We start from the raw sequence: 16,309 nt of genomic DNA, 5'->3' as shown, positions 1-16,309 counted from the left end.
GACACAATATGGAGGGATTAGAGCATAGCTGAGCCACTGTGTGAGAGCTGAGCAGCAAAAGGAAATTAAGTGAGGAGCCGGCTCTCGCTCAATGGGAGTCGACTCTTCTGATTCACTACAAAGCACTCTCTAAGCACGGCTCTTAGAGCTGATGCTCTTGCACATGACACATTATCGAACGTTACATTGTGCGTCATGGATACTGTTGACTCCAAATCTCCCGACCACTATGTCGATCTGAGACAGCAAGACCGAGACAAGACCGAGTGATCCGAGACCAAGACCGGTCTCAATACATCCAGCTCTACTAATTATTGAGTAATTTCAAAATAATGACCGTCAGCCTTGAAAATCTCGTCATTTACACTATATAATATCATCAAAGGACTCCAAGAATCACGCGTGTGCAAGGATAAGACTGAAAACTCATTGGGCCCTCAGGTGCCACAGCATTACAAATAAGCATGTCATAGAAAACACTGTATATGCTCGCTCCGCAATCCTGAAATTCATATCTGCCATCATCTCTGGGCCAAATTCAAAATGCAGTGAGACAAAGTGGAAACTGTTCTAATAGTGCCTATGGAATTGGTAGCTTACACAGGACAGGCAACATCAATGCTAACATACAGCAACATATTCGTCATATACAGATTACATTGTTTACATGAAAAGCCTTGTTTATATTTAAGCAAGCCAATGCTAAACTGCAGGCGGTGTGCAGTCTGGGTGCTGAACAGGCCTGCAGTCCAGACTTTTCAACAACTGAAAACAAAAATCTGGCAACGAAGGCCCAAGACTGTTGAAGTAGTATCTGCTATGAGACAATAATGAGACAGCAGCCCTCCCAAAAGTCCAGAACTGGCATTCTCCCAGATAAACATAGGCATATTTAAAGTTTTTTGAAATATTTTCCCAGTTTAATCCTTTGATATGCTTTCTATGTTCTGTGTTTGGGTGTATGCAATTTGCAAATCCATCCATTCATCCATTCGCTTGGATGGATGGATGGGTCGCGGGGGGGGGGGGCTGGAGCCTATCCCAGCTGTCATAGGGCGAGAGGCGGGGTACACCCTGGACAGGTCGCCAGTCTGTCGCAGGACCAACACACAGGGACAGACAACCATTCGCACTCACATTCACTCGCACATTCACACCTAGTGACAATTTGGATTTTCCAATTAACCTATCCCCACAAGCTGCATGTCTTTGGACGGTGGGAGGAAGCCGGAGTACCCGGAGGGAACCCACACAAACACGGGGAGAACATGCAAACTCCACACAGATGGTGGAATTGAACTCAGGACCTTCTTGCTGTGCAGCAACCGTGCTAACCACCGTGCAGCACGGTGGTTAGCACGGTTGCATTTGCAAATCATTGCACATTAAAAAAAATATATATTTTACACAGTATACATGTTTTTCTGGAACTGTTTGTATTTTTATATTTGTATTTGTATTGTTAATGGGTTGGACTGTTGTATTACAGCAGGAAGGTTCTGGGGTCAAACATATTTGGGAGCTTCCTGTGTGGATTTCTGCTGGTCCGGGTTTCTCCAGAAGTTCCAGTGTCCTTGCATAGGCTGTAGACATTTCTGTTCATTAAAATTAGATCATGTCATGAGTATGGATGTGAGGTAGATAAAGCAGAAGTTAAAAATAAAACAAATATAAAATAAAGACTGTTTGTACTGTAAAGATCTTTCCAGTCCAAGGAAGGACTCACATAGAATGGGACAGGCAAGTCAGTAGAAGCAGAAGAGGTTGGAGATGGACATGAACAGACAGAATGTGCTGAAGGCAGAGAGAAATCCCTGCATGCAGTTCTGCAAGGGAGACGAAATGCCCACAGCTCTCAATGTGCCCCTCTCTCCTACACTAAGCAGAGTGAGGCCCAGTTCACTTAACTGCGTCTACCATCACCAAAGACATTTCCTGACACATCTCTGCCTCTCTCATGTATCCTTCTGCAGGATTGTGACGTAGGATATTTCCGTCAACCTCAGTCTGAGTTGTCACCGCAGAGCAAGAAGTCGATGTTTGTTCGCCCCTGTGTTCGGTGTCGCTGCAACAACCACAGCGAAAAGTGCGACGCTGAGACGGGACAGTGTCAGGTAACGCGCTAACACTGATTCATACGTGCATTTTAGAGGAGATTGCAAACTAAAGACAGAACCATAGTCAGCGCAGAATATCAAGAGACTGCAGAATTTAGTGGAGTCTGTATTTTTTCACACAGGACTGTAAGCATCACACCAGCGGACAGAGCTGTGAGAAATGTGCCTCAGGTTATTATGGGAGTGTCAAAGGATCCATCGGCGACTGCTCACCATGTGCATGCCCCCTGCTGAACAACAGGTGCACACCTTCATCGAGCATCTTGCGCCTCATTTCTTAATGATTCTTAAATTGTGTAAAATTGTTTTAAAATGTCACAGTTTTAAAATTAATGCTGGAATTAGATATGTTAGCATGGCTATTATATAAAATAAATTTAATTAGGCCTATGATGCTTATTATGTAACAGGCTATTAAGATACATGAGCTAAGTTAAGCATGTGTCTTTTAGGCCCAGCTCCTAAACAGCAAAAAGTGGAAACCTTCATCATTTATCATTTATTTATTTATATAGCACTTTAAAAACACACCTGGTAGACCAAAGTGCTGTACAATACTAATATGCACATAGCAATAAAAAAAAAAAAAAAAAAAATTAAAAAAAAATCAGTTACCCACAGAGTTAAAAGCCAGGGAATAAAAATGGGTTTTTAATAAAGACTTAAAAACTGGCACTGATGTAGCCTGTCTAATATGGAGAGGAAGGTTATTCCAAAGCATCGGCGCAGCAGCAGAGAACGCTCGGTCTCCTAAGTTTAAGTTTAAGTTTCAACCGTGACTTTGGGACCGAAAGCAGCAACTGCTCAGCTGACCGAAGGGAACGAGGGGGGATGTGGGGCTTCAACAAGTCAGACAAATAAACGGGTGCCAGACCATTTAGAGATTTAAAAACCAATAAAAGGACTTTAAAACGGATCCTGAATTCAATTGGAAGCCAGTGTAAAGAGGCCAAAATCGGAGTGATGTGATCAAATTTTCTTCTGCCAGTTAAAAATCGTGCCGCAGCATTTTGCACTAATTGCAAGCGTGACAAAGTGCCCTGCCCAACCCCTATTAAAAGAGAATTACAATAATCTAAACGTGAGGTAATAAAGGCATGAATAGCACTTTCCAAGTCATGCTTGGAAAGAAAGGGCTTAACCTTTGATAAACGTCTGAGGTGATAAAATGCTGATTTTACCACCCCGTTTACATGGTCATCAAAGGTAAGTGCAGAATCAATTTTAACTCCGAGATTTGTGATCAAACCTTATATCAAAGTAGTCTAAGGAGCTTGCAAAGAAAAGCGTCTGGACTTCTTTAAGTTGCTTGAAGACGTTTCACCTCTCATCTGAGAGGCTTCTTCAGTTCTAAGGTCAAATGGTGGAGAGTCCCAGATTTAAACCCAGTGGGAGTTTCCCCACCATTTGACCTTAGAACTGAAGAAGCTTCTCGGATGAGAGGTGAAACGTCTTCAAGCAACTTAAAGAAGTCCAGACGCTTTTCTTTGCAAGCTCCTTTGACTACGATGACCTGGATGACTGAGAACCTTCACAGACTTATATCAAAGTAACTTTAAAAAACTTGTTTCAACTGACGAACAGTCCAAAATACAAACATACTTGCTATATTTAATGTTTATTAATGCCTGGATATAATACAGAATTTTGGTATTGATCAGTATTGATCAACTTTGGCATGTTGTTATTTTTGTATGTGTGTGTGCAGCTTTAGTCCCACCTGCATTTTGGAAGGAGCAGCAGGTGATTTCCGCTGCACCGCCTGCCAGCCTGGCTATGAAGGGAGATACTGTGAGAGGTGAGATCATTACGTCACATCTGTCTTTAGACCCTTTGTTATATACTGAAGTCGTCATCTAATTAATGCAACTTTTATTGTGAAACTCTGCTTGCTGTGTTTTCACACTGCCATCCTCCAGGTGTTCTGTTGGTTACTATGGTAACCCATCAGTACCAGGCGGTGTGTGTTCACAGTGTAGCTGCAGTGCATGGGGCTCCCTCCACTTGCTGTGTGACGTGCTGACTGGACAGTGTGAATGTAAGGATGGGGTCAAAGGTCAGTCATGTAATGAGTGTGAAGAGAGGAGCATCTTCCAGGAAGGCGAGTGCGTGTGTGAGTAAATACATTAGACACACACACACACACACAGACACACACTAACATGAGACATGCGACCAACATGTTCTTTTTTATTTCCAGCATGTGATGACAAATGTACTGGTATCTTGTTGGATGACCTGGATGAGTTGCACAATCACTTCCTGCTTTTCAACCTGAGTGCCATTACCATGTCATCATACCGGCAGTTGTGGCTGCTGGAGAATCAGACCAGAGAAATGCAGGTACAAAAATGTGATTAAGTCGTTGCTCATGTCGAGATGTACGACATACTGAAATAATGACGACATGTCTCCCCAGGTGGTGTCTTCACAGAACAACTCTGTTATAGTGTCCACGTCTAGAGTGGAAGACGGTCTAAATTATTTGACCTCTGACCTCGGCTCTCTACTGCAGCAGGTAGGCACGCCCGCCTGTCTGCGGGTTCATTACACCACCTTCTGTGTGTCACTCAAAGTGTTTTCACCCCTTTAGTTTTTACTGTAATACATTGCACATTGCAAACAATGTGAGAATGTTCAGTCTGATTTTTGTTTAACTGTGAATGAGGCAAGTGCAACAAATGTAAAATACAAGGCGAAGGTACTGGGTCCTGGAACAGTGGCTAACATTTGCAGTAACTCTAGAGTTAGCTGCTAGCTAGCTCTGAACACTTTCGTACTCTCCACATCTGATAACTGACTGGTCTTTTAAAACTTCTTTCCCATCCCATCTGAAAATTTTTCCCAATTCTTGATTGGCTAGGTCAACAGTCTGTCTAACGATGTCCAGATAGTGGACGTGTCCACAAACAACAGCTTTTCCCGAGGCGCGCTCCTATTGGAGGGCATCACCAGACTTCAAAACAACATTCAAGGTAAATAACAACAGAATATCAGAATGATGAATAATGAATGATTAATGACACATTAATTAATGAACCAACAAAGACACCATTACCAACAGCAAACACGTTGTTTTTAATCAAACGTGAAAACTGTAATTGATGTAGTGCTTCAGCGGGAAGCAGCACACCTGAATCAGACTGCAGAGGAAGGACTGGGTTCAGCCAATCAGACGCATCTGCTGGAGGACGTAGAGTCCATATTAAACAGCATCAAAGATGTAAACCTAACAGCCGCAGAGGTTGTAGCCAATCAGGAGCTCAGGTCTGTTTGAGCAACACAGCAATATAGTTGATATACAAACACACAAGGACAGCGGTAACATGCTCTCTCTCTCTCCAGCCTTTCGGAGTCTCTCTTTCAATCGGTGCAGATCGACTTCCTGTCCAGCAGGGTGGCCACCAGCGACAAGCTTGGCCGTCTCTCTACTTCACTTACTGCTGACATTAAAACACTGCAACATGCAAACACAACGCTGAATGATGCAGTGCAGCACAACATAGAAACAAACGTTCTGCTGGACACTGCGCACACATTGCTGCAGCTATATCAGGTAAGTCCACATATACAGACCACAGGCTGAAGTGAAATTACTGGATTGCTTTAAAAAAATATTCCTGAAGTCAAACTGGAAGTGCAGAGCATAGGATCCACGTGGTTGAGGATCATAGTCTAGTCCAGGGGTGGGCAATTCCAGGCCTCGAGGGCCGGTGTCCTGCGGGTTTTAGATCTCACCTTGGGTCAACACACCTGAATCACATGATTAGTTCGTTACCAGGCCTCTGGAGAACTTCAGGACATGTTGAGGAGCTAATTTAGCCATTTAAATCAGCTGTGTTGGTTCAAGAACACATCTAAAACCTGCAGGGACACCGGCCCTCGAGGCCTGGAGTTGCCCACCCCTGGTCTAGTCCCTGTAGTCTCTCCCCGGCACAGTTTGGATCACCTGAAGGCCTTTCAGGAAACTTTTAGAATAGCCTGATAATATAACCTCGACATAAAAGAAAAGAAGTAAATGCATTAACTAGTTTTTGAGCATCACTAATCTCCTGTTGGCTAGGGCCAATCTGCGTGGAGTTTGTTGTGTTTATGTTCAAAATAGCCTTGTAGTCAAAAGCATTGAGAGGTCAGTAAGACTTTTTTTTTGCTGTTTCTCTGCTTTATAAAACACGCGTGACATTGTCTTAGCATTCTTCTGAAATTCAAAGGTGTCTTTTTGCTCTTCTTTCTCTCTCTTTCTGTCAGTCTGGCCATCAGAACCTAAGTGTGGCGTGTCTGTCTTTGGACTCACAAATGGAGGACAGCCAGCTGCTGCTTGAAAATGCTGTCAGTTTGACGGAGGAGTTAACAAACCACACCAGAGTAAGAGAAACTATAGTAGTCAATAATAAAGCTTTCCAGCAGACACTTGCTATAATAATTATGTCACACTGATCAGCAGGTTGAGATGTTGGCTGCTGAGCTGGATCAGTGGCGCCCCCTCCTGAGGAAACAGGTGAATGGTTTGGTAATGGGGCTGAAGAAAAACGATGCTCTGGAGAATGTTTACCGTGCAGAGAAACATGCCCACTTGCTGCACAGCTATGCTCACTCCTTGCACAGGTATTTTGTGTTCGTCTTCCTCTGTTTGTGTGCTCCTGCTGTGTTTTTCCCAATGAAATAAAAACTCTTCTCTCTCAGTTCTCTGTCATCAGTGTGTAACGTGTCTCAGAATGGCAGCCAGCTGGCTCAGTTTGACAGTGACATCACAGAACGGGTTGACTCTGCCCATCAGATGGCTTCAGTTGCCCTAGTGTCTGCCTCCTTAGCTCTGAACATGGTAAGTCTGTATTTGGCCTGAGACAGCAGTGCAATAAGGTAAATGAGAGGCTGTTGGTAAGCAAATGTATAACACCTACATGTATTTGTATTTCAGAGTGTGCAATCGGAGCAGCCACTGTCAGAAGAAGGCAGAGCAAAGCTGGAAGTTTCCTCTGCTATTTTGGAAGAAAGCCGAAGAATCAGCAGTGCGGCTGAAGGTGTGATAATGTTTCTGTTTATGAAACAATGACTTGGACTATCATTGCACATCAGCCATGTGTGGACTGAATTGCTACTTTTAGATGAAACTTTTTCCTCTTTGTTTTATTTAGACCTGCAGCTGAATGTTTCCATGGTAACTATCAGACATGGACTTGTCAGAGACAGTGTTCATAACTCCAGCTTGCTTCTCCGTCAGCCCGTCAAAGCGTTACAGAGTCTTTCAAATGGTAAAAGGACTGATATGCGTGATGTACTAATGCAGTGACGTATTGAAACAGTGACACTAATACAATACTGATACTCGTGTTTATCAGGTTCTTCTGAGGCATTGCAGCAGACCCAGATTCAGGCTGCAGCAGCGCACTCCAAGTTGCAGGAGGCAATGCAGCGGCTGCAAAGACTCAGAGCACAGCTGAAGGATTCTTCTTCTTTGGTGGAAAACGCTAACAATACATTGAGGGAGACTAGTCAGCTGATGACTCTTACACACACTGCAGGTTTGTCATTAAGATTTTACGCAAATGAATTGGTTTCATAAAAATCCAAATCTTTAGGCAAGGCAAGTTTATTTGTATAGCACAATTCAACAACAAGGTGATTCAAAGTGCTTTACAGAGACATTAAAAAACAAAAACAATAAAAAGCACGATTTAAAATTGATTAAAAAGACAGTAGATAAAATCAGAACAGTAGATAAAATCAGTAGTTAAAATATAAGTTTTGAAATTTAAGCTTAAAAGTGTGGATTTGGTGTTTTATTCAAATGCAGCTGAGAACAGGTGAGTCTTCAACCTGGATTTAAATAAACTGAGTGTTTCAGCTGATCTGAGGCTTTCTGGGAGTTTGTTCCAGATATATGGAGCATTAAAGCTGAATGCAGCTTCTCCGTGTCTGGTTCTGACTCTGGGAACTGATAAAAGACTGGATCCAGATGACCTGAGGGATCTGGAAGGTTCATACTGGGTCAGGAGGTCACTGATGTATTTTGGTCCTAAACCATTCAGAGCTTTATAGACCAGCATCAGAACTTTAAAGTCTCTGACGGACAGGCAGCCAGTGTAAAGACCTCAGAGCTGGACTGATGTGGTCCACTTTTTTGGTCTTAGTGAGGACTCGAGCAGCAGAGCTCTGAATGAGCTGTAGTTGTCTGACTGATTTTTTAGGTAGACCTGTAAAGATGCTGTTACAGTAATCAAGCCCACTAAAGATGAATGCATGGACTAGTTTTTCCAGGTCCTGTTGAGACATCAGATCTTTTATCCTTGAAATATTCTTGAGGTGGTCGGCATCCATCACTACACCCAAATTTCTCGCCTGGTTTGTGGTTTTTAGGTGTATAGATTGAAGTTCTCTGGTGACCTGTAATCGTTTTTCTTTGGCACCAAAGACTATTACTTCAGTTTTGTTTTTGTTTAGCTGGAGAAAATTGTGGCACAACCAGTCATTAATTTCCTCAATGCATTTACCAAGAGCCTGTACAGGGTCTTGGTCTCCTGGTGACATTGTGATATATATTTGTGTGTCATCTGCATAGCTGTGATAGTTTATTTTGTTGTTCTTTATAATCTGTGCCAGTGGGAGCATGTAAATGTTAAACAGAAGGGGTCCCAAGATGGAACCTTGGGGAACTCCACATGTGATACTTGTCTGCTCAGATGTGAAGTTACCTATTGATACAAAGTATTTCCTGTTTTCTAAGTATGTTTTGAACCAGTTTAGTACAGTTCCTGAAAGACCTGCCCAGTTCTCCAGTCGTTTGAGTAATATGTTGTGGTCAACTGTATCAAATGCTGCACTGAGATCCAGCAAAACTAAGACTGACATTTTTCCACTGTCTGTATTCAGACATATGTCATTAAACACTTTGGTCAGAGCGGTTTCAGTGCTGTGGTTCAGTCTAAAACCTGACTGGAAGGCATCATAGCAGTTATTCTGTTTTAAGAAGTAATTGAGCTGTTGAGAAACTGCTTCTTCAATGATCTTACTTAAAAATGGGAGATTTGAGATTGGCCTGTAGTTGTTCATTTGTGTCTTGTCAAGATTGTCCTTTTTCAGTACAGGTTTAATTACAGCAGTTTTTAGTGGTTCTGGAAACACACCTGACATTAAAGAAAAGTTGACGATCTGTAACAGGTCTGACTCCAAAGTCTTTGAGACCTTTTTGAACAAACTTGTTGGCAGGACATCTAAACAGCAAGAGGAGGAGTTCAGTCGACCTAAGATGTCCTCCAGGTCTTTGCTGTTAATAGGGTGAAACTGTTTCATGGTGTTTAAAGAGTTTTTTGGTGGACACAGTACATATTCTGGATCTGCTGTTGATGTACCAATTGCTTGTCTTTTGGATTTTTTCTGTGAAGAATTTGGCAAAGTCATTGCAGGCCATGGTCGAATGAAGTCCAGCTGCCACTGACACAGGAGGGTTTGTTAGCCTGTCAACTGTAGCAAATAAGACCCGAGCATTTGGTGATGATGTCAGAGAAGTAGGACCTCCTTGCATTCCTGTAAATTATAATTGTGAAGTTTCTCTTTATAGATGTCATAATGAACCTGGAGGTTTGTTTTTCTCCATCTGCGCTCAGCTTTCCTACACTCTCTCTTTTCACCAGTGTGGAGTTTCTCCATGGAGACTTTTTCCTTCCAGAGATAACCTTCACCTTAATGAGAGCAATAGTGTCCATTACATTTAACATTTTAACATTGAAGCTATTGACGAGCTCATTGATTGAACCTCTAGACAGGTCAGGTGTTAATGGAAAGACCTGGTTAAAGATCTCACTACTGTATTCAGTTATACACCGTTTTGTGATCACTGCTGTTGATATATTTGTGTGGGCTGAGATTTTACTTTCAAAGAAAACACAGTAATGATCAGACAGGCCCACATCAGACACAGTAACCTCTGAAATGCTCAGGCCCTTGGAGATCAGTAGGTCAAGAGTGTGTCCTCTATTATGCGTGGGCTCTGTTACATGCTGAGTCAGCCCAAAGTTGCCCAGAGTGTTACTCAGGTCTTTAGTCCCTTTGTCCTGAGGGTTGTCCACATGGATGTTAAAATCTCCAACAATAATTACACAGTCGAAATCAACACAGATCACAGACAGCAGTTCACTGAGGTCATTAAAAAAAAGTCTGTGCAGTATTTGGGAGGCCTGTAAACATTAAGAAACACAACTTTGGATGGGGCCTTCAACTGTAAAGCCACATAGACTGAAAACTTCCAGGAGATAGCTGCTTCCATTGAAATGATTCATATGATATGATAAGACAGCTTTAGCCTAACTCTTCCTGTTTCCTGTGTGCTCAGCCAATGAGATGCAGCATAAGATGGAGGAGGCGGAATATCGTACACAGCATCTGATGGACAGAATAAAGCCAATGAGAATGTTAGGAGAAACACTGAGCAGAAACTTGTCTGACATCCGGGAGCTGATCTATCAGGCCCGCAGACAGGCAGCATCGGTAAGTAAACACTCGCACAATGGCTTCTATCACTGTCCCAAAATGAGCATAGATGTCATTGTCTACAAAACTCCTCAAACAGGAAAGAAATGAACAGCAAACAATAATCCTGTGACTATGATTATCCACAACAACAGTTATTTCAAGGCACTTTACATTGTAAGGTAAAGACCTCACAATTCCTCTTGATAATGATGGTGTTGTGGTGTAACATCATCAGATTAAGGTGGCACTGCAAGCGGACAGAGGCTGTGTTCGTTCCTACAGACCATCGATTCAGTCCAGTAACTTCAACACTCTGAATCTGATTGTGAAGACGACCACTCCAGATAACCTGCTCTTTTACCTGGGCAGCAACACTACGGTAAAGACAATAACTCGCTGTTAATGAGTTGTAACAGAAACGGCTTCGTTCTGCACCCTAACTGAAGCTGTTGTTTCAGATGGACTTCTTGGCTGCTGAGATGCATAATGGACAGGTTTCTCTACTGTGGGATGTGGGCTCGGGCAGCACCCGGCTTGAGTTTCCTGGACTGGATATCACCAACAATAGATGGACAAAGATCAATGCTACACGGTAAAAAAAACCCCACTAAACTAAACTAAACGATTTAAACTAATCACACGATTGAAGACGCAGGTGAATATAGGTTTACAGCTGTGTTTGTGTATGCCACAATGTCATGATCCCGGCAGATTTGGATCACATGTTGCACTGTCAGTCCATCAGCTGGATTCTGCGTCAGCTCTGCTGCCAGCAGTAACAACAACATCACCAGGAACCTTCCAAGTTTTAGACATCGACGAAAACAGCTTTGTTTACATCGCAGGGCTGGGAGCTCATACACAGGTAATATTGGGACACATCAGGTATGCACGTCTGTGTGCAGGTGAAGAAGGGCTAACTCGGTGTGTTTGATTTCAGCGGCCTGCGGCGCTGCGATCGACCACCTTCCAGGGCTGCCTGGGTGAAGTTTCACTGAACGAGCAGAACATTGGACTCTGGAACTATGACCATACAGAGGGAGAGTGTGGCGGCTGCTTCAGCAGGTACTCACACAAGTTTGAACATATTTACGTGTACACAGCACTTACATGGACGCAACACAAACACGTTACACACACAGTTTGCTAAATCTGCACATTCCTTATGCAAATTCTTGTATTTTGTGTCACTCACAGTCCCCAAGCAGAGGAAACTTCCTTTCACTTTGATGGATCTGGCTATTCAGTGGTCCAGAAGTCTCTGCGGTCTACTTCCACGTTAATCGTTTTGCAGTTTAAAACTCTGTCTCCAGTCGGATTGTTGCTGTACTTGGCCTCCAACAACACTGTACGACACACACATTTACAGTCTTTGCTGGGCTTCTTATTTTTAAGGAGACATACACATACCTCACTTTCTGTCGCCGACAGAGAGACTTCCTGTCCATGGAGTTGGTGGAGGGGCGTATTCGTTTGACCTTTGACCTCGGCTCTGGTGCTCTGATGCTGACCTCCAACAGGAAGTACAACACTGGAGTGTGGTACAAAATCACACTGCAGAGGAACAAACGCAAAGGTACTACTATTACTCCTGGTAATACTCGTGCTGCGGCTTCTGTGTCCACACTGCTAAATGTTATTTCACATTTTTCTGTGTGGTCAGGTTACTTGTCCATAATGGCAGCTGACCAGTCATCGGAGAAGGAAGTGTTGGAAGCGGACTCTCCTGGAAAGGCCTCTGATCTGAACCGCTCTGATCTTGACCCTATCTTCATTGGTGGATTTCCTGCTTCCAGACCAATCAGGTGAGTTTTTGAAGACAAAGGTGATTATAATATAGCCTGAACCGTGTTATCACCTGTGAATGCCATCTCTCTGGTTGCTAGGCGACAAGTAGCATCCCGGTCTTACGTGGGGTGTATAAAAAATGTGGAGATTGCTCGGTCCAACTTTGACCTGCTAAGGGATGCACATGGTGTCAGGAAAGGCTGCATACTCAAGGTAAGCTCAGACTATACAAGCCCCACTTCTACCTGTTGAAAGAGTTTCTCTTGCTCACTAACAGGACATCATCTGATTGTTGGGGTTTTCTCAGGATTATTGCAGGGTCTTTATATTAGAATATAAAGCACCAGTTGTGATTTCTGCGCTAAATAATTAAAACTGAATTAAAAATTTGGACAGACAAGACCAAAGTGGAGATGTTTGCCAATAATTCACAGTACGATGTTTGGTAAAGACCAACACAGAAGATCAGGACACACAACTCATAGCAACTGTCAAGCATGGTAGCATAGGAGTGATTAGGACCTGGGCACCTTCCAGTCATCGTCTACCATGAACTCCTCTGTATTCTTGAGTCAAATATGAGGCTGTTTCCACAACAGTTAAGCTTGGTCCAAACTGGGTCATACAACAGGACAATGATTCCCAAGCATGCCAGGAAATCTATTCAGTTGAATTGATTTAGATTCAGTTTTCTGTATATAGCACCAATTCACAACAATACTGGACTCACGGTGCTACTGCAGGGTCTTTATCTCACATTTTTGAAAGAATCCCCAAGAATCAGACAAGCCCCTATATAGTCAGAAAAAATATAGTCATCCGCTGCATACAGCAGCATAACTAAGTGACCAGTGAAACTCCAGAACCTGATGGAAACACTATTGCAGAACCTTAAACAAACCCACAAACCTCCATGAACTGAAGGAATAATGGGGCAAAATTAATCCACAATCACGCAAGAGACTGAAAAAGAAAATTATTATTTTTTTATTTATTAGTTATTGTTGCTAAAATTGTTTCTACATTCTATTGAATCACAAGGTTTAATTAATTTTCCTCAAGGCTGCACATAATACTATATTGACTATATCTGTCGCCCTGCCTGACTCCATCTCTATTCATCTCAAGTCTCTTTTGAGATCCGAGCTAATAATATACTAATATACAGGTTTTAATAAATGCATGTACTGATACATATAATAATGCACAATAATCCACTGACTTAAAGTCCTTGGATGACAAGTAATTTTCAGCTTGTAAATTTAGACAAAACTGATGTAAATTTTTCTGAAGTATGAAATAAAATAACTGTCCAACAGTTATTTCATTGGCTTCCAGTACTACTGTGAAGAACTTCGGAGTTGTTTTTGTCCTTCAATACACATATAAAACAAATATGTAGAGCTTTCTATCAGCACCAGCAGGTCATGGCAGATGGCTGCCCCTCCTCGAGCCTGGTTCTGCAGGTTTGTTCCTGAGTGTTTCCTTCCCACTATCCTGAAGTATTTGCTCAAAGGGGTCCATTTGACTGGTTACAAATCCGCTGCCTTTGTTACTTTGAGGTTGGACAAAGCAGTGAGAGAAAGCTCATATTTATTTTAGCTTCTCTTCATTGGCTCCCTGTAATTGAATTTTAAATTTTCTTCCCACATATGAAGTCTTGATCAGACCTCATCATATCTTAAAGACCTTAGTCTTAGTATCATATTATCCAAATAGAGTACTTTAGTACTTGGCTCTCAGTATGCAGGGAAGCAGAGCCTTCAGCTGTCAGAGCCCTCTCCTGTAGAACAAAATCCAAGTTTAGATTCAGGACACGGACACCCTTCATAGGATTAGACTTTGGGATCTCCTTTTTGAAATAACTATTAGTTGACACTGGAACAGGTATCCTTGAACCATTCAGGCTCAAACTACTGATGATGCACTGGGCATTTGTTTCTACTCTCCTCGTTTCACTCCTGAACCATTTACCATTTAACTACTGCGACATTAAATTTGTATTTCTCCCCTGCATGGTTGGTGTTTTGCCCTTGTGTCTCCCCTAAATCCATCAACCAGTTGTTGTAAAATGCTCCAACTATCCTGAGCCTGGTTCTCTCAGAGGTCACTTCCTGTTAAAAGCAAGTTATTGCTGCCCTTTAACTCTTGCCAAGTACTGCTCGTAGGGTATTGTCTAATTTTTCGGGTTTTCTCTCTAATATTTACTATCGATATCTTAGATTTTAAAGTGCTTTGAGGTCACTTTTGTTAATTTGTAATGAACACTGATCACACTCGTAGGATGACAGCTTGATTGATTTACAGGTTAGTTGTTTGACTGATTAATGTATTGACCAGGCGGTGCGAAGTGTGTCCCTATTGGCTGGAGGCTATGTTCAGATCACTCCACCATCGTTTGGTCAAGAAGCAGAGTTGCTCTTCTCCTTCTCCTCCAACAACCAATCGGGGGTCCTGCTGGCTGCTTTCAGTAATGACCGCTCACACAAACAGGTGAGACTGATTTAGGTCACATGTATACCGAGTCTATTTGAACTAACAAAGCTATGTGGGTGACACTGCAACCTGAATTTTTCTGTGTCTGTATGTGCAGCACTTCCTATCTGTTCACCTAGTCTCAGGAGCATTGGAGGTGGAGCTTGGAGAGGTGGGCGGAGCCACACGTAAGGTAACTGTGATAAAGCCTGATGGAGGATCCTTCAGTGACAGAATGAAACATTCTGTGATCATTACCATCAACAAAAAGTAAGTATTAGCATAACATGCTAACTTTTATGCTTCTTCTCACATCTCACCTGTCTGGCCCTTCTTAACTGTCTTTCAGGTCGCTCTCAGTGCAGATTGATGAGGAACATAAGAAGCTTGTGTCCCTGTTGCCGGGTGTATTTTCTCGGCTGTCTCCAGCCTCTCTATTTATTGGTGGGCTGCCTTCAGGTGATGATGCCCGTCTACCAATCAGATTGCAGAAAATATCTAGGTTGTTCAAAGGCTGCATCCAACACCTGGCAGTTGGCAGAGCGTAAGTGTTTTACACATAAAGTTGTGTCCAAATTCAACGACTGCATAATTCCAACGCCTGCCAAAAGCTTCTTTGAATGCACCCATCTGAAGGCTCCTGAAAATGCAGTTTACAGATGTGTCCCTATTTTCTGACACCACTGCTTTTTCAATCAAAGAAATCAAAGCGTTCATTTCCAAACTTAAGATATTCAAAGGCTGATTTAGATCTGTTCCCAAACCCTTTAAAGCCATTTGGGTAGTTGAAATGTCAGGCAGTTTCCCCTGACTATTAGATCCTTCAGAAGAGGTTGTTTTGCCTAGAATGTCCTTCAAAAAGCCTGGAGAGCTTTTCTTGAAGGCTACTTAAAGAACTTACAGGAAATCATACCAAAGAGAGTTTAGGATGTTCTAAAGAATAAAGCTGGTCATACTAAATACTGACTTTAAAATTATTTTTTGACCTTTTATACTGTATTTCCATAATTGTTTGCAGGTTTCAGCAATTTTTCATACCAAATATAAAGAAATGGGGATTGGCTCAAGACTTTTGCATAGTATTGTACATCAGACACCAGCAGCAGAAGCAAATTTCCTTAAGTCAAAAAAGAATAAATGGGATTTATGGATCTCGGCCAAAAAAAATGTAAAATTATTTTAGGGCGGTTCCTGATTGTTATCTGCTGCTGTCAGTGTTACCTAGGAGTCAGGTGCGGTGCTTTGCATTACAAGTACTAAGGTCTCCTTGGACTAGACCAGGGGTCTGCAACCTTTAACACCCAAAGAGCCACTTGGACCCAGTTTCCACGCAAAAGAAAACACTGGGAGCCGCAAATACTTTTTGACATCTAAAATGAAGATAACACTGTATATATTGTTTTTTTTAACCTTTATGCTTTGTGTGAACAACTAAAGTAAGTAAAGTTTATTTATTAAGC

The 16,309-nt window shown here is 42.3% G+C and overlaps 1 protein-coding gene across 2 annotated transcripts in view; it reads left to right on the top strand.

Moving 5' to 3' along the window:
* Positions 1 to 16,309, top strand: part of lama1 (laminin, alpha 1) — a 38,113-nt gene that overhangs the window by 16,718 nt on the left and 5,086 nt on the right. Inside the window, exons 30-56 of one of the 2 annotated variants that reach the window (XM_087845858.1) lie at positions 1,974 to 2,114; positions 2,240 to 2,358; positions 3,826 to 3,915; positions 4,037 to 4,230; positions 4,318 to 4,460; positions 4,537 to 4,635; positions 4,981 to 5,092; positions 5,228 to 5,384; positions 5,463 to 5,673; positions 6,366 to 6,482; positions 6,562 to 6,722; positions 6,801 to 6,939; positions 7,036 to 7,138; positions 7,253 to 7,369; positions 7,457 to 7,639; positions 10,447 to 10,601; positions 10,822 to 10,965; positions 11,045 to 11,178; positions 11,298 to 11,451; positions 11,527 to 11,651; positions 11,784 to 11,934; positions 12,018 to 12,162; positions 12,250 to 12,391; positions 12,473 to 12,587; positions 14,715 to 14,867; positions 14,968 to 15,119; positions 15,199 to 15,393. In XM_087845858.1, the coding sequence (XP_087701984.1) occupies positions 1,974 to 2,114; positions 2,240 to 2,358; positions 3,826 to 3,915; positions 4,037 to 4,230; positions 4,318 to 4,460; positions 4,537 to 4,635; positions 4,981 to 5,092; positions 5,228 to 5,384; positions 5,463 to 5,673; positions 6,366 to 6,482; positions 6,562 to 6,722; positions 6,801 to 6,939; positions 7,036 to 7,138; positions 7,253 to 7,369; positions 7,457 to 7,639; positions 10,447 to 10,601; positions 10,822 to 10,965; positions 11,045 to 11,178; positions 11,298 to 11,451; positions 11,527 to 11,651; positions 11,784 to 11,934; positions 12,018 to 12,162; positions 12,250 to 12,391; positions 12,473 to 12,587; positions 14,715 to 14,867; positions 14,968 to 15,119; positions 15,199 to 15,393 (3,851 nt within the window). Of the gene's footprint in view, positions 1 to 1,973; positions 2,115 to 2,239; positions 2,359 to 3,825; positions 3,916 to 4,036; positions 4,231 to 4,317; positions 4,461 to 4,536; positions 4,636 to 4,980; positions 5,093 to 5,227; positions 5,385 to 5,462; positions 5,674 to 6,365; positions 6,483 to 6,558; positions 6,723 to 6,800; positions 6,940 to 7,035; positions 7,139 to 7,252; positions 7,370 to 7,456; positions 7,640 to 10,446; positions 10,602 to 10,821; positions 10,966 to 11,044; positions 11,179 to 11,297; positions 11,452 to 11,526; positions 11,652 to 11,783; positions 11,935 to 12,017; positions 12,163 to 12,249; positions 12,392 to 12,472; positions 12,588 to 14,714; positions 14,868 to 14,967; positions 15,120 to 15,198; positions 15,394 to 16,309 lie in introns of both variants that reach the window. The other variant, XM_087845857.1, reaches the window with a different exon arrangement.

Source organism: Neolamprologus brichardi, chromosome 9 (assembly GCF_056152115.1).
Source record: "Neolamprologus brichardi isolate AB-2024 chromosome 9, ASM5615211v1, whole genome shotgun sequence".
NCBI lineage: Eukaryota > Metazoa > Chordata > Actinopteri > Cichliformes > Cichlidae > Neolamprologus > Neolamprologus brichardi.
Note: the sequence above shows the minus strand (reverse complement) of the source record. Positions and strands in the feature narration are given on the sequence as shown.